The sequence below is a fragment of the Galleria mellonella genome, unplaced genomic scaffold (assembly GCF_026898425.1).
Source record: "Galleria mellonella isolate WM207_F2 unplaced genomic scaffold, CSIRO_AGI_GalMel_v1 utg34, whole genome shotgun sequence".
NCBI classification, from domain to species: domain Eukaryota; kingdom Metazoa; phylum Arthropoda; class Insecta; order Lepidoptera; family Pyralidae; genus Galleria; species Galleria mellonella.
Window position 1 is genome coordinate 793,667 of NW_026442081.1, and position 25,147 is coordinate 818,813.

The 25,147-nt window shown below is 36.5% G+C and overlaps 1 protein-coding gene across 1 annotated transcript in view; it reads left to right on the forward strand.

Annotated features, from left to right (window-relative positions):
- LOC113512204 (neurobeachin) overlaps positions 1 to 25,147 on the forward strand; it is a 520,131-nt gene that overhangs the window by 247,324 nt on the left and 247,660 nt on the right. The window contains exons 12-29 of the mRNA XM_052896806.1: positions 1,121 to 1,261; positions 1,372 to 1,514; positions 3,608 to 3,821; positions 6,313 to 6,565; positions 7,229 to 7,371; positions 8,324 to 8,410; positions 8,889 to 8,992; positions 10,876 to 11,066; positions 11,842 to 11,993; positions 13,070 to 13,234; positions 14,438 to 16,049; positions 16,139 to 16,284; positions 16,368 to 16,532; positions 17,073 to 17,252; positions 19,111 to 19,206; positions 20,205 to 20,312; positions 21,404 to 21,554; positions 22,721 to 22,783. Of these exons, the coding sequence (XP_052752766.1) occupies positions 1,121 to 1,261; positions 1,372 to 1,514; positions 3,608 to 3,821; positions 6,313 to 6,565; positions 7,229 to 7,371; positions 8,324 to 8,410; positions 8,889 to 8,992; positions 10,876 to 11,066; positions 11,842 to 11,993; positions 13,070 to 13,234; positions 14,438 to 16,049; positions 16,139 to 16,284; positions 16,368 to 16,532; positions 17,073 to 17,252; positions 19,111 to 19,206; positions 20,205 to 20,312; positions 21,404 to 21,554; positions 22,721 to 22,783 (4,114 nt within the window). The remainder of the gene's footprint in view (positions 1 to 1,120; positions 1,262 to 1,371; positions 1,515 to 3,607; positions 3,822 to 6,312; positions 6,566 to 7,228; positions 7,372 to 8,323; positions 8,411 to 8,888; positions 8,993 to 10,875; positions 11,067 to 11,841; positions 11,994 to 13,069; positions 13,235 to 14,437; positions 16,050 to 16,138; positions 16,285 to 16,367; positions 16,533 to 17,072; positions 17,253 to 19,110; positions 19,207 to 20,204; positions 20,313 to 21,403; positions 21,555 to 22,720; positions 22,784 to 25,147) is intronic.

A 25,147-nucleotide genomic window follows, 5' to 3' on the forward strand; every position in this document is an offset into this window, starting at 1 on the left:
AGGTACCCAAGCAAAGAGTTTAGTACAAATTGATATTAATGTGTTAGTAAATACATAAATTATTTGTATTGACAATTTACCTGCTTCCAACTCAAACAAACTTGTTGTTGTCAACGTAATCGCGTCGTAAATCTTTGTACAATTCGCACTAAACTTGTCGATAAATAGTAAATTTATTTTATCTGTGACTTAGATCATATAGATATAGCATCGAGCTACAAAAACGGAACAACTTTTTGTCAGCTAATTGTCAAATTAGCTGACTCGTTTTTTTTTATTAAGGTTCTATATATTTACGCAAACAATATATCTTGACGTATCTATTATTAATTATTTAATAAATAAAATGAGATTTTGCGCATTAAAAAGGTGCAGAATTTATAAGACACATTAAATATAGTAGTTGTAAAGGAAACATAACTATTTATCACGCAAAATTGTATGAAAAAGTTGAGCCGCTTTTCTCGAAGCATTTCTATGGAAATTATATAAATAATCTAAGATCTGAAGGTATTTTTTTTAAAGTTCAGTTACAATCTTAAATTTTGCTATTTTCATAACCATATTATATAACTTGAAAGTATATTCGAGTGCTTTTATGAATATTGAGCGTAAACTATAAACAGTGAATCCAATTTTTCTTTAGGTTAATATATTAAGGAATAATAAATTTTCTCTATCAAATATCACATCGTATCATATAAATTCTCATTTAATATATAAGTTATCATTTAATATATAAGTTTAATATATAATTTATTATTAATATTTTTGTGAATAGTATATTATATATATAAGAGACAGGTGTCCTGTAATAACATACATTTGACTTTACATCATTTCAGTGTGGGTATGTTTCTGCATGCGTTGTAAGTTGTAGCTAATGTTTGGTTTAAAGATTTAATGTAATAGTTGTTATAACATTTTTTTGTAGTTAAAGCTTTACTGTTTATGGTACTCATATTAAATGTGTTCATAGATGCTTTATTATTGTGTCAAATCCTAGAAATAATTATGTGATAAAATTATCTGTGTGTTTGAATTTATAATGCAATTATATTACTTATAAAGTTATTGATTATTTTATTGTATAATACTAAAATTGTCGTTTCTCGCGCAGGTGTTATACGATGGCAAACTGTCTTCAGCCATTGTGTTCATGTACAACCCGGTGGCGACAGATGGACAGCTGTGCCTACAGTCGGCGCCTAAGGGGAATGTCTCGTATTTCGTGCACACACCCCATGCGTTGATGCTCCAGGTAATTACACCTTGTATTTTATGCGTTCCTGGTACACGTGGGAGCGTTGTGATCCTTTTAAAATGCCGTTAGCGCAGTAAAAAATATATGCATTTTTTTTTATACTTTAGGAGGTGAAAGCTGTCGTAACGCATTCCATCCATAGTGCGTTAAATTCGATCGGTGGAGTACAGGTTCTGTTCCCGCTCTTTGCACAGTTAGATCTGCCACACGATGCACCAGCTACTGATCCCAAACGAGATCCCATGCTTTGGTAAGTGACATATGTGTATAACTTATACTTCCCATCAGATGGGCCGTCAGGTTGTTTGCCATTCTAAGTTGCATAAAAAAATATTAGCTAGTTTGCATTTATTACCTAGAAAAAACATTACTACGAGGATTACATAGGACATTTGGAATTTACTTAAAGTTTAATCTTTGGTTCTGGTAGTGCAGTGTTAGTTTGGCACTGTTATTTCACATCCTAGGCTTTGGCACAAAGTTTCAATGGAATTCGAACGCTACACGTAAGCGAATTCAAATTTGCGACTCGGGTCTGAAATGCGATCATTAATATTCTAAGTAGCAGCTTCAGTCACATTAGCCGGCTAAATGCACTTTCACTGTAGACTCAAAATCTCTGTAACTCGGCTCCCAACTCAAAACGGGTGAGTAATAGGAGCTATGAACTAACTCCTCGCAACTCCTAATTGCCTAGTGTCGACTTCGCTTAGCCAAGTAGATTTATTGGTGACATTTTGCGGAGCCCATTTATTAGTAAAAGCCCAGGGATGGCCCGGATGACTCGTTATTAAATTATCTATCAAAACATTAAACTAATATTCATGAAGGTTTATCTATGGTTATAGTTGTACAAGTACATATTATAATTTATATTTAAACATATTTATATATAATGGCTGCGTGGTCACAGTATTTTTTTTTTTTTATACAACTTAGAATGGCAAACAAGCTGACGGCCCACCTGATGGAAAGTGGTAACCGTCGCCTATAGGCATGAGCAGTACCATGGACATAACAGAGTATACTGTTTCGCCCATGTTACCCCCCATGCGTTGCCATTCCTGAGGATTCAGGTGTTATTCCTCTGTACCCAGTAAATTCACGTCACATATTCAGTATAGAATAGGCCACCCCTTCCTATCCCGTGGGTGTCGTAAGAGCCGACTAAGGGAGGGCGAGGGATAGGCAGCAGCATCCCTCTTAAACAATTCTAAAACCCTGACTGCGATTGCCAATCCGCCTGCCAAGCGTGGCAACTACTGGCAAAACCCACTCAAGGCGGAGGCTTATATTACAGCGGTACGTCGTTTCTCTTACGTGTAGCCGTTTTCTATAACTATCCCCCGCTGTAGGTGTAATTTTATTAAGTACTTAATTAATACGAAGGTATAAATAAATTCGCATACATTTTACACAAATACCTATGACGATTAGTCGCCGCTGACAGTTCAAAGAGTTCGCGCCGACGACCCGTGTCACACGGATAAATCTGGTTTAATACCGACTCACATCAAAGGTGATGCGGGATTCAATTTATGCACACGGGTATGTTCTAATGTCACCTAATGAGCCACCGCCCGACTGACAACTGAAACGCGATTTGGGGAGTCACTACACGGATTTGAGGATCATTGTATTGTTTAAACGTCTGAGAAACGCGACTCGTACACTTTTGAGACAATTGGAAAATATCTTCACCTCCGACCTAGAGGAGTTTTTGTTTTTACATCAGAAATATGATGGTTTTTGTTTATATTTTTTGTACAAACTTGCAAAAATTTTAAGGAAATTGCCAAATTTATCTTAAATAAAATTACTGTCTCGATAAAAATGTTACTAGAAAAGTAGTATAATTGTGTTAAGTAAATTAAGAACAATTCTCGCTTTACATTCGTCAAATATGTTTTACTGTTATTAAGGTTTTTTAAATAAAAATTGAAAAATATTCTAAGTACATCTTTTCTATTTTTTTTTGTTTCGTATTTTACGTAAACTTGTAACAGATAAAGATATTACAGACATTAATCTGAAAACTCTGTCCTTTCGGCATTTATTTAAAAGCGTATTAAAGTAATTAAACAAACTGGTCATATCTTGACGCCCATGGTTTTAATTTTTTGGTTAAAAAAATGTTTTAGCTACATATTTCCAGGTTGTCTGTAAGAGATTGCCTTTAGCGATAAGGCCGCCTTTTGTATATATACATTCTGTACTCCTGAATAAATACTCCTTGTATACACCTCTGTTGTGCACAATAAAGAGTTTATTATTATTATATTTTAAATAATTCAAATTGTACTTAATGCAAAGGAAATAATTTTCGAACAATTCAATTCACAGCTCGAAACTGCTCGGCTTCGTATGCTCCCTAGTAGAGTCGTGCAGCACAGTACAGCAACACATGCTTCAGTGTCGTGGTTTCCTGGTAATCTCTCACATGCTGCAGCGGTGCAGTCGGGACCACCTCACCCCAGACACGCTAGCGTCATTTCTGCATCTAACGAAACATCTCGTGACATGCTGCTCTCCTAATTCCGATTTACTACTCAAACAGGTATGTTTTTAATCTAGAATAATTATTCAAAATCACTGCTATATGTGAATTAATTTTGTTTAAATAAACACAACTCAAAACAAGACATTATTTTAACAAGACCAATTTTCCTTGTAATTTATATTCCTGCCAAGTTATTATCTTGCGTACAAAAGATACCATTATGTAGATATATTAATTAACGTCTGTATATAATATGTTTATACAGTTTAGTAGATTTCATTTCAGCATCGTAAATTTTGTTTTTATCGTCTAACTACAACATAATATTACTATTAAACCATGGATATTTCCATAATTACGTGCGTTTTAAAGTGGATGAGAGAGGTATTACATCTCATAAATAACTAAGAAAATTGCTATTTTGCAGAAATTTATTATGAAGCTATGTTAAGTCTTAAGTTTTCATGTTAATATATATTTGTCTTATCTCGGTTGAGACAATAAAGTGAACAAAAATAGTTAAATATAATAAAAGTATGATAATTAAAACAGAAACGCTTTCCGAATCAATGGGGCACTGCTTGTGGGGCGCGCAATGCGTGAAGATGAATTAAATGAATCTTCGCATTTAGTGCACACAATATTAGAGCATCTCATCACACCAAGTTCTCAGCTTATATGGAGATATTACTTAAAATGATAGCAGCTGATTGCAATAATCATTGCTAGTTGTGTACAAACAACTGGCTATAGTTGGGTGTCGGGTTTTTTGTTAATTTACTACTCTGCGCCCACTTCACTTTTTGTGAGACCAGTTTCTTTTAGCTTATTTTAAACCTGTGTGGTATACGAAATTTTAATGCTGTTATTCTATATTTCACATTTTTTTTTTAATTTATATAAATATTTAAGAGCCATTTTATAGCTGAAATCAATATTATATTATTGTAGTTTGTATTTGAATCAGTATTGAAATGGTTCTTAATGTTTGCAACTTTGCAAGAAGTCCTTTATATTCCTATCGATTTAGAGGCCTTTGGAGAAGTTACACTGTAAATTCTGGTGCCCCGTCCTCTGTGTAAAATATGTACTACCTCTTCGCGATTGTAATTGCCTGGTAATGTTCAGTTTAGGCTGTACAATTTATGTGGAAATCAGCTTCGCCTTACTTATCATCTTCTGTCATTACCGGTGATCAATCGCGAAGGGGGCTGACTGGTATTCGCACGTCAAGTGAATTGATTATATACTCGTGTACCTACCTACCTACCTACCTATATTGTTAAGTTTCGTTCGATGGTTGTTAGCGCATGCTCCTCTTGCTTCCACCTCGACTGTTTGTTCTGATACAATACTTTTCTGCACTACAATTACCTACTAGCGTGGGATACAAACACACTGTATATAACATCTTTACAACTCGCAACCATTCTCCCGTACTCGTGTTTATTTCTTTATATCTTTTAATATAAATTTAATGTCAAGTTAACACGACAATCCTAACAATATTAATTTTCCTCTATAGAGTTTGAGAGTATGATAAAAGTTATTATTTGCCAAGTGTCGAGTTGTTTTGATGTTGAAGAGGTTTGTTTATATTCTTATTAAGCTTTTAATTCACAAATGTTTATCCCTTCAATTACTTAAGTACTCATTTCGTGTGCTTGTTAATCAAGCGCTTAAAACTTTTTCGATTGAAGTAACTTTAAAGTGAATGCTTTTTATCGATGTGGAGGTGAAATTTGTGAATTGAAGTGATTCAGAGTAGCCTTACCCTTACACTTTACACGCCCTTTGTTTATGAATAATGAATTTACAAGAAAATTACAAACTCCTACCGATAGTCGGAAGTTTCTCGAAATATATTAATTATTGAATTTCTTTTGAAATAACCGTATACATATTTCGTGGTGAAACTTGACTATTGTTACGGAGATAGCGTCTCAGGTTACATGGAGTTTTGGTGACCCTCGCTTCAAGAGTTTAAGTGTTATTATTTTTCACATGCAGTTTAGTTACAAAGGAATACAATAGTGCACAAATGTTAGTACAGAACGGGTTCGGTGCGTAGGCAATATATATTTTAAAAATACACAGAGCTTCTTTACACTTCAGCGCTTCATGCTTAGCCACCACAATATGGGGCTAGTTTTTCGACTTCGTTAAGATTTTCATGTATTGGACACGAATAAATATGAGTATTATTGTGTAATTTATTAAAATTAATAAGTTAATATATAACCACGATTTATTTACTAGAATATTGGCAACAAATTTCTCTGACTAGACTCAAAATCTACACCTTACAGCACACTGCTTTTTTACATTAATTTAAAAAATATATTTATTTTTAGTTAAAAAAAGTGTTTGATTCTTCCAACGTTCAATATCACTATGGGACCGTAGTTCGCAAACCCTTACAGTAAGAACAAATAATTATTAGAGATATGATTGTAAGACACTAATGGAGATACTCCTGAACCTCCCGCAAGCAAGAGAGCAGTACGCTATCAACCATCGGACAGTAAAAAGTCTATGCTAATCGCAGTCTTTCTGCCAATCTTTCCTCACCTGGCAGCTGCTGGACCACATACTGTTCAATCCCGCTCTGTGGATACACACCCCCGCGGCGGTCCAGGCGAGGCTGTACTGCTACCTGGCGACGGACTTTCTAGCCGACGCTCACATATACGGCAGCGTGAGGAGAGTCAGCACAGTTCTTCAGACCGTGCACACCTTGAAATTCTACTACTGGGTCGTCAATCCGAGGGCGAAAAGCGGAATCACGCCCAAGGGACTCGGTAAGGATTTATGTTAATTTATAACGGAGCAATCGTAATAAAAAGGCAAATTAACCTAATCATAAAAACTCTGTTAATGCCACCAACTAATTGTGAAATGATTTGTGGCCGCCATATTACCCGGTGAACGACGGAAACGGCAATTAAATTGGTTCTACAGCGCCACGTTCCGAATTTATCTCTGTCAAATGCAAACTTAGATCTTATGATACGGCAGTCATTATCTCTCGAATTGTTTATTCTCTGCCAGGAAGTTTCGATATTATTCACGAGACTACAGAAATAATGCATTTTTACTTTAGTTCCTTGTGAAAACATTAAATCAAGCAATCCAATTATGTCTAATTTAGGTACTTTGTATACAACATTTCCTACATTAATTTTACTAGAATGAAACTTTGTTTTACTTAATATGTTCCGTCACATATTAATTCTGCCAGGCATCGTGCTAATATTATATGAATTTAATGAGATATGGCAGTGAACCAGTAAGTGAGTTACTAAGTACCTAAGATTTTCATGTTACAAAAATTAGCAGCACCTGATAATGTCTCTAGTTTTATATCGTCTAGTTTTATGTCGCGAATCGTATGATTAAGTTCCTCGTTGTCTATGTTTTCCTAGTAATTTACTTTAAAAATTTCTTTATTTAAAAAATTGCAGAAGGCCCACGGCCCGCACACAAGGACATCCTCACGATTCGAGCGTACATTTTGCTTTTTTTGAAGCAGCTGATCATGATCGGCAACGGTGTGAAGGAAGATGAGCTACAATCAATACTCAACTATCTCACTACTATGCATGAGGTATGACTATTTTATTATCCAACTATTTCTTACTTTAATTGTATGTAGATGTTTGTTTTGTTGTATTTTTCTTGTTATTGTTCGCTCTGAAGTAAAGATTTTATCGGAGAAATCTAAGAGAAAACAATTACATTAATAGCTAATATTTGTGGTATAAAAAGTATAAGATTCTAGATTACCTCGTGGACCTATAACTCCGCTAATACCTCCATTTAGAAGAACTGTTCTGGGTAGTAATTCTCCAATAGTAAGGTTCTGTAAGATTATAAATAGCTGCAGTGACCAAGTCAATATTAATTTTGATACTCCAATTGTTTTTGTACGAAATATCTATAAATATATAAAATGAGTCATGCTGCTGGATCTGCTTATGGATATGGTGGTTTTAGAAGAATAGAATAAGAATAGAAACATTTATTGCCAGTAAACTTACAATATAAAATATAAATGACATATACAAAAAGTGTCCCATACTAGGCAAAAGGAACCAGCTCAGCTGATGCTGTGAGTGTCCCAGCGTAATGTGAACAGCTGCACAGCGCTGGTTTTCAGCCAGTCCCTCTCTTACAAAACAACTTTAGTTGTTGGTTGTTAAGCATTTAATAATAGTTGTAAGCTATATATATATATTTCTCCGTACTTATTGTTATAAATGTATCAATATATGGTATGCTGTGTTTGCCTATAAAAAATTGTTACACTTAGTTCTAAGCTCCATAATTGTATATATATTTACATTATTTTGTGGAAACAATTGTTGGTAAACCTAAATAAATAAATAAATAAGTAAAATTACAGTCTCATTTATTATCCATTGCTGAACAGGCAGCTCTATAGGCTGCCACAAGGAATAGTCTTCGAGACCTCTGGATGCATCTACTTACCGCAATTTGTCAACTTAGGTGGAAAATATTAATTTTGCTTTCACCCTGTATACTCATCTTTATTTCAGGACGAAAACCTGCACGACGTTTTACAAATGCTAATATCGCTTATGTCGGAGCATCCCAGCTCGATGGTGCCAGCCTTCGATGCCAAAGTGAGTTTAATAAATATATATATACATGAAATAAAATTGTAACTTACACGTCTGTACATAAAAGATATTTAAGAAAAAAATATGTGAGAAATCTTAGACAGCAATAAAAGGAAGAACAATGCTTAAAAATGTTATATGTATACATATTATATTTTTTAACAACATTTATTTTTATTTTTGTCTGTCTGTATATTTGTTTCGGCATCATGGAAAACAACGATTACTACACAAAATTGGATGTAGTTTTCACTGTTCTGAAGCCCGAAGCGCCTGAAGGTCGAATTAAAAATTTGGTATATGTTTTATCCTGATATACTGTCTAGAAGTGATTTATTTAATTCTTTTTTTTTTTTATTTTAAAGCGTGTGAAATCAGAAATACGGGCTGAAGCTAGTTTTCTAATATCACTGCGTACAACGTACTAATAACTTGTTTTAATAAGGTAAATACTAATCAACTCCACGTACTGTACACACAGGGCGGTGTACGAACCATATTCAAGTTGCTCTCGTCGGAAAGTCAACTAATAAGACTTCAAGCTTTGAAGCTGCTTGGATTCTTCCTGAGCAGGAGTACACACAAGTGAGTCCAACATTATTTAGAATTAATTGCATTTTATTTTTAAAATAGTTACATACTTTTGTATCGAGCGAATAGTTGTATTGCATTTTATGTGTTTTTATTACATTATGACATCAAAAAACGAAGCAGGTTTTCAATTTGATTGTGTTTTTTGTATATTTTTTACCTTATAACTCAGTCTTATAACTAAGTAAAGACTACTTATATTGGTTGAATTATTGCTTAGGTAAGTTCCATGGATATTTTTATCAAATTGGTTTAATAGTTTAGTTTTTACAAGAAAATAACTGGTTTTTCCATAAATAAAGCATGGTTTTTTGTGGTAAATGAATTGGCCATTTGGAGAGGATGGATGAAAGAAGAATTTCGAAAGAGGTTTATCGAGCAAGAATGAATGGAGATGTCGGTAGGGGCCGCCCTAGACGGACGTGTGTCGACCAAATAGGCGACGTGCTGAAGAAGGGCCAAATTAAAAGTACCCGTAACCGGCGAGCGTGTATGAAAAGATTGATGAATGTGGAAGAAGCGAAAGTTTGAATCGAAGCATTTGGCGTTGCATTGTTTTTGCCTTCCCTAATGGGAGACAGACGTGACAGATATGTATGTATGTATGTATTTTTTGTGGGACACAATCTTTAATTATAAATAGTAAAAACAAAGTCACCATCCGTATGTTTAACTTTTTAAAATTTTATATTTGTATGGATAGTTATACTATAACATTTTAATTAAACTTTTTTTTTAATAAATTCACCTTTACGAAGCTAGTATATTATATGTAGAAATAATATGGTATTGTAACATGGTGTACCCGTAACCGGCGAGCGTGTATGAACAGATTGATGAATGTGGAGGAAGCGGAAGAGATCTGTTTGAATGAAAGCGTTTGGCGTTCCATTGTTTCTGCGTACCCCAATACGAGATAGGCGTCGCGTACATGTATGTATGTTTACAATGTTTGTGTGTAACCGCTTACATGATGCTAATTACATCGCGTTCGCAATGCGATGAATTCAAAGCGCGAATTTACGTTCGCGTGAAATTAGTTGCATGAACACCGAGAAGCTGTTTCATGTCTCACATCGTGAAGCTGTTTAAATTAATGTCATGAAATTAAATAAATACCGCTTACAATTATACGCCGTGTAGGTCCCGGCATAGAATGGGCCACCCCTTCCTTTTCTGTGAGTGTCGTAAGAGGCGACTATGGGAGAGCGTGGGATAGGCAGCAGCGTCCAAAGCCAAACTGCGGTTGCTCACCCGCCTGCCAATTGTGGCAACTACTGGCAAACTCCCCTTACGAGGGAGGCTCTGTTCAGCCGTGGACAGCTAACGGTTGATACATACATACAGTTATAAATAGTGGTATAGTTGCAAAATATTTTTAAAATGATCAGAAATAAAACGCAGATGCTGTTTATAACTTTAACAATACAATAAATCCGTTATTGGCTGTATTTATAAGAGACTTAGCATGTAAGTTGTGTTTTTAAGAGCTGTTGATTTTTGTATAAAAAAAAGTATTCCAATACTTTGTACAAACAAAGAGGGAGACTTCGTACAAAAGTCGTTTGCTTGGGTACCTCTGTCCCATTCGTGTTTCAACCGTAAAGCAGTTGTGTTTGCATTGCTGTGTTTCAGTTTGAAGGGTGGGATATGACATGAATTTACAGGGTACAGAGGAATAACATTTGAGTCCTCAGGAATGGCAACGCATGGGAGGTATCACGGGCGTAACAGTATACTCTGTTATGTCCATGGTACTGCTCATGTCTATAGGCGACGGTTACCACTTTCCATCAGGTGGGCCGTCAGCTTGTTTGCCATTCTAAGTTGTATAAAAAAATGTATGTAAACAATAATGAGGTGATATCTGTCCACAGACGCAAGTACGACGTGATGTCGCCGCACAACCTGTACACGCTGCTGGCGACGCGGTTGGGCGCGAGCGGCGAGGGCCTGGCGCTGCCCGTGTACAACGCGCTGTACGAATTGCTCACCGAGCACGTCGGCCAGCAGATACTCTACACCAGCCACCCGGAGCCGCAGCCGCACTTCCGACTCGAGAACCCCAGTAACGTATCGCTCTGAACGCACCCACCACTGAAGTAAACGCAAAGTAAATGTGCAGTAAGGATCCTGCCAAGATATACAAAATTCTTAACACACGTGCCGCGGTGACACAGCACTACAAAAAATCATAAATATTCGTGTTTCAACCGTGAAGCAGTTGTGTTTGCATGGCTGTGTTTCGGTTTAAATGGTGGGATACGGCGTGAATATACTGGGTACAGAGGAATAACACCTGAGTCCTCAGGAATGGCAACGCATGGGGGGTGTCATGGGCGAAACAGTATACTCTGTTATGTCCATGGTACTGCTCATGTCTACAGGCGACGGTTACCACTTTCCATCAGCCGTGGGCCGTGGTGGGCCGTCAGCTTGTTTGCCATTCTAAGTAGTATAAAAAATAACACAATGTCTTGTTTAGAAAAATATAAATACGCCTTTTTTTCTTCTATTTTTTATAATAAACTCTAAAATGTAACAACACAGATATCAATTCAAAATTCGACCCTAGTATAATTTGTTGTCCGTGTGGTCCCGGCATAGAACAAGCCACCCCTTTGTTTACCGTAGGTGTCGTAAGAGGCGACTAAAAGACGGCGAGGGATAAGCAACAGCATCCCTCTTAAAACATCTCTAAAGCCTAATTGCGGTTGCTAATCCGCCTGCCAAGCGTGGCAACTAATGGCAAACCCCCTTATCGGGCAGGCTCTGTTCAGCAGTGGACAGTTAAATCAGCAGTTAAAAGCTGATATGATGTTAATTTGTTGTGTTGTCCGCAGTGATATTAAAAGTGGTGGCGACACTGATCCGCCAGTCCAAACAGACAGAGCAGCTGCTGGAGGTGAAGAAGCTGTTCCTATCGGACATGACGCTGCTGTGCAGCAACAACAGAGAGAACAGGCGCACCGTGCTGCAGATGTCTGTCTGGCAGGTGAGAAATCGCCCCCTTCCCTCTTCCCTGCTTTAAAGATGCATTTAAAAACAAATGGATGATAATATAATGATAACTCCGTGCGCTAACGGTATACGTTAGCGGGGCACCAGTGAGGAATGATAGGTGAGAATGAAAAAGCAGGTCAGGTAGTGTCCATCCTTTGGTGGGGCACCAGTAAGGGATGATAAGTGAGAATGAAAAGGTGGTTCTGTTAGCCCATTGTGATGAATAAACCTGGAAATCAGCACGATGGTTTCCAGGAGACCACGTGGAGGTCATCTTGACAGGGTATATTGCTAGCAATGGGACTGGTAGTCCGCATTACTAACAATCCCTTCCCATTCAAATTTAAAACTGTTTGCATGGCTGTGTTTTAATTCGGTGGATAGCATATGGCAGTAAAATTACATGGTACGGAGACATATTATATAATGTTATATTAGTTCCCAGGAATGGCAATCCATAAAAGTTATATGGATGTTACATCTATAGGTAACTGACATCTGTAGTAGCATCTGATGGACTCACGTATGTGTGCTTCGGCTACGCCTCGGCCCACATTTGCACGTTCGTCCATCAATGCCTCAGTTGCTGGCCGCTGCAGTAACGTACTATTACGTAAATACGATTCCCTGTCGATCCAATATAAGAAAGCAATATAAACTAAATTTGTACACTTCGTACCACCGGCTGTTCATGAATATTTCAAAATTGGCGCAGATTATCCCAAGTGACTATTCTTATTATGTGTTACTTATCGTGACAACGTAGTTATGGTATTCCCTGAGTACAACTGGCCATCTTTTACTTTCCCGTGGGTGTCGTAACGGGCGACTAAAAAAAACTAAATAATCGAGGGATAGGCAACACCATACCTCTTAAAACATCATTAAAAGCCAGACTGCGGTTGTCAACTCACTTACCAAACTTTGCAACAACTGCCAAAATCCAAAGTTAAACTAGAGAACTACTAAAGTTATGGGGTTCATTATGACAGTCTATGAAAGAGTGGACGTTCAGCAGTGGACACATAACGGTTGATATGATGATTATGATGATTCATGGTGTTGCAGGAGTGGCTCATAGCGATGGCCTACATCCACCCGAAGAGCGCGGAGGAGCAGAAGATCTCGGACATGGTGTACTCGCTGTTCCGGATGCTGCTGCACCACGCCATCAAGCACGAGTACGGCGGCTGGCGGGTCTGGGTCGACACGCTCGCCATCGTCCACTCCAAGGTGACCACACAACTGCTTCTTATATCGATGTCATACAAACAATTAAAAAATAGAAATTAGTTTTTTTTTTTATTTATTTTCTCAATATAAGCCAAATTAATGAATGTACGAAAAACTTTATTGTTCACTTTAAAGCTGGGGTTCCCAACCTTTTTTTGGTTAGGAACCATTTTTATATTATTTTTGTTAGTAGGGACCACTATGTAGGCATAATAAAAATATACTGTAATAATCAAATTGAAACTGTAATTAAAAACTCAATAGGAAATTACATAAGAAGAAATAAGTCATTGCACGGCGACCAATGGCTTACAGCCCGGTAAATTTAAAATCATTCGCGGACCATATTTTAGCTTCTGCGGACCACTAGTGGTCAATGGACCACTGGTTGGGAACCACTGCCTTAAAACATGGTATAGATTACATGAGTTAACAATATGTACACAAAAAACTTAATTACAAGAAGCAAAGTAAAGAGGCAATAATAAGCGGTCTTATTGCTAAATAGCGAGCTCTTCTAGGTAACAGGTTTATACTTATTTTTTATATTATTTATTAAATGCAAGAAATTTACAGTGTTAGTTCATTGGACCTCGCACTAGGCGAACCTGTATCGCGGGAGTCCATAAGAGATTATCGAGACACGGTGATTTATAAATAAAAATTTGTGAGCCAATTTTACGGAAACAACAAGTTAGAATGGCATCGTTCATACGTATGCTTACGTATGTATAGTGTAATAATAGTTTTGTGTTAATTTGTTGAAATATGACGATAATTGTTCAAGATGTCGGAAGAAATCAAGTTGAGAGCTTTCTTCAAAAACGCTGTCTAATCAAATTTGAGATTTATAGGCTTATAAAAAAGTCTGCGATGACCTATGTCTATGTTTTAAGGATAACTTACTATACCTATCTAATTCATATTCGGCGCAACATGCTGATGCAAAAAATGTAAGAATATATACTCTACTGCTCGTGCGAAAGCCGGAACGGGTAGTTAGTAGTAATAAAACAAAATATAGCACAGAAATACGTAAATCCATAAATGGCACAAAAGATGGTTTGGCTAAACTAAATTACTTCACTAGTCTAGTAGTGCTTAGGTAACTATGCATCACCAAATGGTCATGCTCCTGTCATGGTCATTTTCGACAGGAGTTATAAATGAAATTGATTAATGCAAAATATATTGTGTTTGTAGGTGTCGTATGAAGAGTTCAAGCTGCAATTCGCGCAAATGTACGAGCACTACGAGCAGCGGCGCGCGGACAACATCACGGACCCGGCGGAGCGGCAGCAGCGGCCCATCTCCACCATCTCGGGCTGGGAGCGGCCGCCGCGGCCGCGTCCGAACACGCCGCCCGTGTCGGCCGCGCCGACCGCGCCGACCGCTACGGTCGCGCCAGCTGCGCTGCACCACGCCGCGCAGACCGAGATCGGCGGCGGCCTCTCGCTCCGGGAGGTGGAGCCGTGCGGCTGCACGAGCTCTGGTGAGACCGACGACAGCGACGGCCGGACTACACAGGTGCTCTACAGTGAAGTGTGTAAAGTGCATAGCCCTGTTAAGCAGACTGTAAATACCGAAGTGCCCCGAGTCGACGGTTGTGATAGTGTTAAATGTACGAGTAGTGAAATCGAGCACGCGGTCGACGAGGAACCGCCCGCCACCGAGGAGAAGTTACTCAATCCCGATAACGAATTAGTGCAATCTATTATTAATGAAACCAATCTCCTAGAAAGCACCGAGTCCGGATTCGAAACGGTAGAAAATTCGGAGAAGACGGAGAAGCCCTTGACTCGACAAGGTAGCCTCGACTACATCCCCGTTAGAGACGTGGGAGATGTCGTGTTAAAAGATGACAACACAGACAAGAGTGAAGGTATCCCTTCGAGTTTGTCCGCTAGTGAAACCGCGAGTCCCGAGAGGGTCGCAGAATTAAATATAACGACTGAAAGAGAATCAGAATTGTCAGATCCGTCCGAGTTATATTTAACTCCGAGCGAAGCGACTAGTCCTAAGAAAACACAAGATAAGACTGAAAATAATGCTCCAGATGGAGTTGGAAGCGACGACCCGAAACACATCGCAATAAATATTGTAAATGACGTATTGACGATTGCTTTAGAAACTGTAAGATTAAAAACTGACGATGATACGGATTCCGGTGCTATCTCTGGTGGGTTACATTCCGAAGGCAATACTCCTAATGGAAGAGATGACTTTGAGCAGGAGATAGAGGAAATTATTGACGAGAGAAGAACTGCCGAGTCGATAGCAAATGACCTTATTAATGACGTTATTTCTTCGGTTCTGACGAAATGCGAAGAGACAAATGAAACAGTGCCCAGTACGACAGATGATAATAGTCCACAAAGAGTAATACCATCTGATCATCCACATGAAGGCAATGTTTTACCTCTTGATGGAGAATTTTTAGTAAATTCAAGACAAGACGAGTCAGAAAAGCGAGAAACTGATATAACTAGCAATGTGTCTGAAGAAAATGCAAAGAATGAAAGCCAAAGAATAGAAATACCAGTATCAGACGAGCAGAAGACTCCTGTTATCCCTCCCATTTCGACGATTAGTGAGAATATCTCATTAGCTAATAAACAAGAACAAGAGAATGAAGAAGAAAGAAATCGTGAGATTGAAAGAGACAAAAGACGCGTAAGTCTACCTGGTGATAATGAAATGAAGCAAGATGGCAATAGAAATGATGGTGTAGCTACACAGGGTACTAACACATCGACATCACCAAAGAGGCCGCGAAGTGCATCCACTAGTACGCAAGTGGACTCGAATCATTTTGGTAAATATGAGATTATAGTCGGAAGTAAACGAGAATTACTTTTCAGTTAATATTTATTATTATATAAAAAAAAATACTGTATTTTTCAGAGACAAAACGACCATCGACTTGCACTCGGCCTATGTTCTCGCCGGGTCCAACGAGACCGCCATTTCGTATTCCTGAATTTAGGTGGTCTTATATACACCAAAGATTACTTTCTGATGTATTATTCTCACTTGAAACAGATATACAGGTAAACAATACTCTACCATTAATATTTCATTTGTTTAATAACTAATAGCACTTAATCACATGAGACGATTTTCCCGTTTTCAGGTTTGGAGAAGTCATTCGACGAAGTCAGTGATTGACTTCGTGAACAGCAGTGAAAACGCCATATTCGTTGTGAACACGGTGCATCTCATTAGTCAACTGGCGGATAATTTGATTATCGCCTGCGGTGGACTGTTACCTCTTCTTGCGTCAGCGACTTCACCCAATGTATGTTTAGTTTAGGTTTTTCTTCACATAGGTTCATCTTTAAAAGTATATATTGCAGCATATTTAGACATCAACTTTTTTGGTAGTGCTAAAATCTTGTTACCTATTTTGGTGAGCTATTTATTATGTGAATTTATGTATGCTCTCTTAGATTAATAGCAACAGTAATAATTATCTAATCTAAGGGATTTTCTAATCTAATGCATTGATTAATATAGATACCGTTATTGTAACATTTAACAATTTGAGTTCCATAAAAAAACCGGCTTCAATTGTAGTAAAACCATTTGTTTTTCATTTAAAAACTAAACCACTGAACTGTTTTTGATAAAACTTCTAAGACCAATCTATAAGTATATCCTTTCAGATAGAAAAATAATTTTCCAATTCGGTTTATAACTGACGAAGTTGTGTAACAAAAAAAAAAACACAACCGAATTCAGAACTTTCTTTTTACAGTCCATTTAAAAATATTAATATCTGTACATAGTTTACATAATCCATTTCCTTCCTAAATATTACTTTTGTTTTACATTCCAGAACGAGCTAGACGTGATCGAGCCGACCCAAGGCATGCCGGTAGAGGTGGCGGTGACCTTCTTGCAGCGGCTCGTCAGCATGGCGGACGTACTTATATTCGCGAGTGCGCTTAACTTCGCAGAGCTGGAGGCCGAGAAAAATATGTCCAGCGGTGGGATACTCAGACAGTGCCTCAGGCTGGTAAGCGCTCGGCATACAAAGAGATTACGTTGTACAGTTGGTCGTGTTATTCTAACTTGCAACTTGTTTGTTATTCATGTGACCCTAGTCGTCTGTTGTTAAACATAAGTGTCGATATCTTTCTCGGTTACTTTCTTCTTGGAATGGTTAAATTTAACTACGTGATTATTTAGATGTGTAGTGTAGTCATTTAGTGTTTGTGATAAAATAGACAACTCAGATTTGCTGGTTAACTTTTAGCAGTAGAATGGCACGACTAATTTTTATTACATTAATAGTTCTTTTTACGTTGTGTAAACAATAATTTACTATTGATAATTCTTTCAATACAAATTTATTATCTCTTCATAGTACTGTGTTAATGTTTCATAAATTGAATGCTTAGAGAAATTTAATTGTAAACTTTTTTTTCTATTATAGTTAAAATATAGAAGAAAAAAAAAATAGATTTTAGAGCAAGTTAAAATAGACAATAGATATATTTCTGTGCTCTACTTCATTTACTTCTTTCTCTATGGTTGCGTTGCTCGAATACCGACTCGTCATAGCCTGTATTAAATGACGTCATTGACATTTTTCTGTTCTTTCATTTAAGGTTACCATATATGTTTTGTTTTTCATTAATTTCAATTTATAATTATCAATTACTTATATTAATAATAACTTTCTTGACCTCGCCATTTTTCACATAGTCTATCTGTCTCGTTTTAGTTTTTCTCCTACCCTTATTACTATTCATACGCATATTTTGTTACTTTTTTTTTTTAAAAGCGTTCACGTGCTGAAGTCTAGTAATCTTCGTTTTCTATCAATTTGAAATACAGTGGTACCTCGACATACGAGTTTAATTCGTTCCGTAACCTTGTTCGTATTTCAAAGCAATTTTCTCCATTGAAATTAATTGAAATACCATTAATCCGTTCTAGCTTCCAAAAAACCATCTCAGTTGTTTTTAATTAAGAAAAATGTATTTACAAGAAGAAACATTTATTTATAACTCGCACATCTTGCACATGTTTTTCTATGATTTCATGCCTTAATTATTGAAATGATGTATATTGATACATCATTTTCTTCTTTGGACCTATGAAAATAAATGTGATAAGGTTTTGTAAATGTACAAAAACCAAAAAAACGCGAACTCAACTTATCAAAAATGCTTCGAAAACGAGGGAAACAAGCAAACAAGTTGTATAAAAAAAAAAAAAAAAAAAAAAAACATACTGAGGTCTAGTCTAAGGTGGGAGAAACTGTTAGACGCTGCACACGACACCAACATGCGCCCCGCATGTGTTGGGTTTGTATGCAGCGGTGTAATCTGCGATTCCTCGTATCTCAAATCTTGTTCTCATCTTAAAAATATCGGTCGTTCAGCGGCTCATATCTCGAAACACTCGTATATTAGGGCACCCATATCGTCATAGTCGTAGAATACTGACGGATCTTACGAAGATTACATATAAAGATCCGTCACTATTCTACGACTATGACGATATATCGAGGCACCACTGTAAATGATATTTCTGAATGATTATTTAAAAAGTTTTCCTATAACGAAGGGACGAAGGTGCGTATAAATTTTACTATTAAATTTTTGCAAATGTTTTTAATGAGGTTTTAAAAATTATCTAGATGCACCAAGAGGTGAACGCTTTTAAAAGATTTTTATCACTGTATCATGGATTATATAAAATAAATAAAAGCTAAGTAAGCAATACGAAGCGTGGTTACGCGCGGAGAGCACGAGGAGTGCGGTGTTCGAGACAGCGTGCGCGGGTGTAGTGGTGTAGGCGTGTAGGCGTAGGCGTGTAGGCGCGGTGTAGCGGCGTGTAGTGCAGGTGTGGGTGCGTGTGCGCAGGTGTGCACGTGCGCGGTGCGCAACTGCCTCGAGTGCAAGGAGCGCCAGCGCTGCGCCGCGCGCCCGCCCGCGCGCCGCGCCGCCTTGCACCACCAGGTACCACCCCCACCACCCACCACCCACCACCCACCACCCACCACCCACCACCACCCCCCACCTGAAACACCGTATTGAACTTTAGTATTTCTCCTGAAATCATATTAAAACCTACAAGTTTAACTCTTAACTAAGTACTTATATACACGCATACGTGCGTGCGACTTACAAAAACTACTGTTTCGTGCAATATAAGACTTTTTGTATTATATCTTTTTTTAAACAAACCGATTTCTTTATTGAAAAATATGTATAATAACCGCTATAGAAGAGAATCCTTTTTAGTTACAAAAATATAAGATTTTCATTATATTAATTAAATTTATTATTAATAACTAAAACTAATCTTGATTTGATTGCATTTTTGTGTGTATGTTACGCAGTAACAATAACCTTTGACATAAAAAAATATTTACCCCTATATTATAATCACAATGATTGTAAACTATTGGTATATACCTGAAAATTAAAGATTTATTATTATTTTTGACCCCATACTAATTTAATCTGCATGCCATTTATAATTCCCATTATTTTATCTACATCTCTACCTATAAATATGTTATCTCTCATGAACTACATTGTTACAGGACACAACTCGAATTTATTAGTTAAAACTGCATGTCAATTACAATGTACTTAGCTATAGTATAATTAGAATGTATTACGGTTATACGTAACAGATTATATCTCGTAATGACTCTTCTGTATCAATTGGTTGTTGTTTTAAATATCTCCTTTTAATAGTATTTTTTACCACTTTGAATATTTCTATAAATATTTAATCAAATATTTGTTAACACGTCATGTTCTCCTTGTACATTATGGTTAAAAAAATCCTATTTCCCTTCAACTAATAATTTACAACATAAAAATAGCAGTTTCAGTTTGCTTTCAAAAAATCAATTTTTCATATATAATTAATGAAACAGATTTTTTTTTTTTTTTTTAATATTCTAGAGTGTCTCTTTTGATATTTTTTTTCTGTTCACTAACAGAGCGTCGTGGCGAGCCTCGCGGACAGCTCGAGTCCCGTAAAGGATCCAGAGAGGCTGCTTCAAGACATGGATGTAAATAGACTGAGGGCCGTCATATATAGAGACGTGGTATGTGCATTAACTTTTGTATAATGTTAATTTTTTTCTATATTTTGAGTTTTAAGTAAAGTAATTTAGGTCTAAAAACTCGAACTCGAACTGGAGCACCGTCCGTCACCAAAGGACGAGATCCTCACGAGAATCAGTAGTAATTATAAAATAGAAGAGTGGATATGTCTGCGTCATATCTTGTCGCCTTTTTTGCTCAGCTTATAAGAATAAAATGACCATATAATAGTTGTTGAAAGGTCGATGGGCCATTTGTAAGGTCGAAGAATTAAAAGGCAAATTTGTGTCTCAAAATTATGTCCGTCTTTTTTCCGGTCTTTTGTCTAAGTCCTTTTATTTTGTCCCGAGCTGTCAGTTTTAACTGTAGAATGTCTTAGCGGCCAGCGAGAAAACCGGTCCAAGAGGCCGCAACAGTTGTAAAATAATAATATTTAATTATTATTATAAAGCCGGGTTGGCAACCGCAGTTAAGCTTTAGTGATGTTTTAACAAGGACACTGCTGCCCATCCCTTAACCATTTAGCCCCCTTAGTCGCCTCTACGACACCCACGGGAAAGGAAAGGGTGGTACATTCTATGTCGGGACTTCGGTAAAGTATGAGTAGTTTGGGTAATATTTAAACCTTAGAATATATAGATAAAGCATTTAGTCTCAAAAACGGGTCAACTTTTTGTCAGCCAATAGTCACATTAGCTGACTCGTTTTTTATCAGTGTTCTATATACTTACGCACATAATGTGTCTTGGCGTATCTATATTTAATTTTTTTAATAAATAAAATGAAATTTTACAAAAAAAGATGCAAAAATTATAAAAGAAAAGCATGCAAAGTGGTATTTATTTATAAATTACCACATTTATAGTACCCAAAAACGTGCAGTGACCCATAGGTTTATTTTACAAATTAAAAAATTTTAAACAACAAAAAATGTGTATAAAAAAGTTGACTCGCTTTTCTCGAAGCATTTGTATGGAGACATTATATCTACATAATCTAAGATGTGTACATATTTTGTTTGTTTAAAAATATACAGTGACTGTTTTGGTTTAGTTGGTTAAAAAATGAAATAGCGTTATACTGTAACTTGCAGGAGGAGACGAAGCAGGCGCAGTTCCTGTCGCTGGCGATCGTGTACTTCATCTCGGTGCTGATGGTGTCCAAGTACCGCGACATCCTGGAGCCGCCGCCGCACGCCGCCGCCGACTGCGGCCGCCGCCCGCACCACGCCGCCGACCACCATGGTGAATAGCTTATAACCATTTGGGGGAAAAAAATCATTTTTCATATTCATACGTAGTCGTGCAAAGGTTGTATCTTATTTTTTTTATTTTTGGGGAATTTTTTTGTCTTGATATTATGATTAATCTAAGTACAAAATTTATTTTTAAGAAATTTTTGGAATTTGTACTAGAAAACTAACTTTAATTATGACTATGTGGGTAGTCATCCTGCTATGTCATGAATTTAGGATTTTTAAATTTGTATTACTTTCTCTATGGTCTGATTTTTTTTTTCTTGTTTCGTTGACGTATAATTATGCAATGCTCTATTTTTTTTCTGTTTGAAAATTTATTTAAACAATTTCTTTTTTTTAATTTGATACATTATAAACGGATCGTTTTTAAAAATTAAACATTGTGCGCAGAATAAAATATTTAAACAGTTATTATTGTTATTTATTTCTTGCATATTATTTTGTTTTTCACGAATTGTACATACATTTTCTTCATGCCGCACAATGTAAACAACGTAACAGCACTTACCGTGTATCGTAACCACTGTCTTATATATGTATATATATATAATATATTTTAAATAGAAATATATACATAATAACAACTATACTATATGTGACTAAACGTTTTTTTTTTTTTTTGTTTTTACTACTTCTAGAACTGTCGGGTTTGTTTATTAGACTTTCTATATGTAAACGCTGTTTATTTCGCTTCTTTTATACGCTTCATTGCACTTGTTACAAATCATAATTTTCTCATTAATATTGATACGTATTATATTATAATAATTAAACTATACGTAAATTTCATAATTCAATCATTATTGTCATTGTACAGTCGCCGTCAATAATTTAATTTTCTAATTTTTGACTCTACAAGTAACTGATCTCTATTTACCTTTGGATATCAGACTTAATTTTTATTCTATTCAAATAGAAAATCTGTTGGATTTAAATGTTTGACAGCGGCGATGTGCTGAGGAATACTAATAGACTTGTATATCTGAAGTGTGTCGTTTCTCCTTTTTTCACGCCGCTTGATATACGCGTCACGATTTGGGACACTGGTAAAATCGTCTACATTTAACTACACTGCGACACTACTGCATCGTTGGCACACACGCGACGTTACACGTGATCCCCTCCCGTCCCCATCCCGTGACCGCCGGGCAGCAGCGGGCAGCCGGCCGCTGTTCCCGCAGTGGTCGCACCACGTGTACCCGCAGTTCCTGCCCGGTGGGCACCCCGCGCACCGCGCCCCGCACACTCACTGCAAGCTCGACTGCAGCCACGTTAACAATAACACGCACGCGCACACTCGCATCGCTAGTTACCACCGCGCACACGCAGGTAACGACGCACCCGCCCCTCCCGCCGCCCCCCTGCACTGCAGCCTCCGACATCTCCTCTCTTATATCACCTATACCTCGGAGATGATTTAAAATTAAATTGCTTTATAGAGTGAATTCGAAGTCATTAATGTCCTTTTACCCCCCCCCCCCCCTCCCGTTCCGGGTGAGAGAAGTGAGGCAACGTCCCTCTTAAAAGATTTTTAAAAGTCTAACTGTGGTTGCCAACTCACCTGCCAAGCGTGGCAACTACTGGAAAAACTCCCCTTATGGGGAAGGCTTATGTCCAACAGCGGACAGTTAACGGTTGAAATAATAATGTCCTTTTAAGGATATGTTTTGAACCGACTTCAAAAAGGTGGAGGTTGTTTTTTATTGTTTGTTACGTCATAACTCCATCAGTTTTAAACCGATTTGGAAAATTCTTTTTTATCTAAAAGGATATAGATACTTAAAGTTTGTCCTCATAGAAATTTTATTAAAATACATGATCTTGTTTTGGCGCTTTTTTTATTCAAGTCATTTTTTTTGTGACACCTTGAATTATATACCAGTAAATCTAAACATTTTGCTCAAAAGATGTTGAACCGTAAAACGCCAAAAAATTTTGAGACATAACTTTTTGTGTAAATTTTTTCGATACATGTTTTTTTGAAAATAAAAAAGGTCATTTCCATTCGTAGAATACTTCCCAAAAAAAAAATAAAACTGGACACAAATGATTCGATTTCACCTGTATTATATGCAAATCTTATTACACTTGTCTATTATAACTGCAAAGAAATAACCTTGAGCAACTCACCAATGCTCTAATGAAATACAAATAGGTGTTTCTGACAAAGATAGATTTTTATTCATGACAAGAGACAAAAAAAAGCTATATTCGTATCGTGTGTGCGTCGTCAATAGGCCTGCGTCTCAGCTCACGCCCAGCACTGGAACCCTCTTATCGCAAAAATTAGGACTCGCCATAAATTAATTAATAACCGATTTTTTTTTATTAACTTTTCCATTTTATTTATGGTACGCACATTTTGTGCTAAGGGGGTAACGTTGGCATCACAGAATCTTTAAACTTAAAAATTTTACCTGCATTAAACTTATGTTATCTTAGACGCGTTGTGACTGATTCGCTCGCTGAAATCATCCAAGTTAACTATGAAAATGAGCCATCACTCATGACTGTAAATTATTTATGTAAAATTTTCAACTGGTGAATGGTTAAAGAATTGTGATGCAAACGTACCGAAAAAATCTCGTGGTCGATGTTCCTCACACTGTTTTGTCTTCAAATATAATAAATCACATTTAATTTTTCGAAAAAACTGTATACTAGATTGTTTCTAAGTACATTTTAATTGAAATATATATTTTTAATTGTTAACTCTTTCATTATAAATATATATATAAATATATATATATATATATATATATATATATATATATATATATATATATATATATATATATATATATATATTTGGTGAAAAAGACAAAACGGTGAGCAAACTGCACAGCTAAAGCACTGCTTCTGATTTGGTTTCCTTAAATATAAGTTGCGAAATCATTCCGTAGATATTGATAATCATGAGTTCTCGAATGCATGTGTTAAATTTACAATAAGATCTATAGATAATAATATTCTTGTTATTTTATAAGGTAGATAATAACCCTACCGTTAATGGAATACTGTATAATCATTGGGAGAATTGTTAGTTAACACCTCATTTACACTTCAAAATATTTGTCGATAAATACTATTTTGGAACATGTATTTTGATATAAATAGGTAGTAATCGCAATAAGTACTGCAGAAACTGGATGATAATAAAATGGTTACCATTTAAAAGAGTGATTTTATCAGAAAAAAAATAAGAGAAACTACAATGAAAAACCCAAATGTAAAAAGAAAAAGTATTCGTATGGGATTACTTAAATTTTTTTACCATTTTTAGAGTTATTTTTAAAAGATATTATACAGTTCACATAGAAAATATTTATTGCTAGAAAAACACATAGTTACAACAGAAAATACAGTAATATTATATATAAGAAGTGTCTCATATTAAACAAAAGGAACCGGCTCAGCTGATGCTGTGAGTGTCCCAGTGCAATGTGAACAGCTGCACAGCACTAGTTCTCAGGCAGTCCCTCTCTTAGCAAAGATACAAACGGGTACAACTGCATATGTATAATTTAAAACTGTACCCTTTTATATCAATATAATATAAAATACTCTTTTAAAATAATG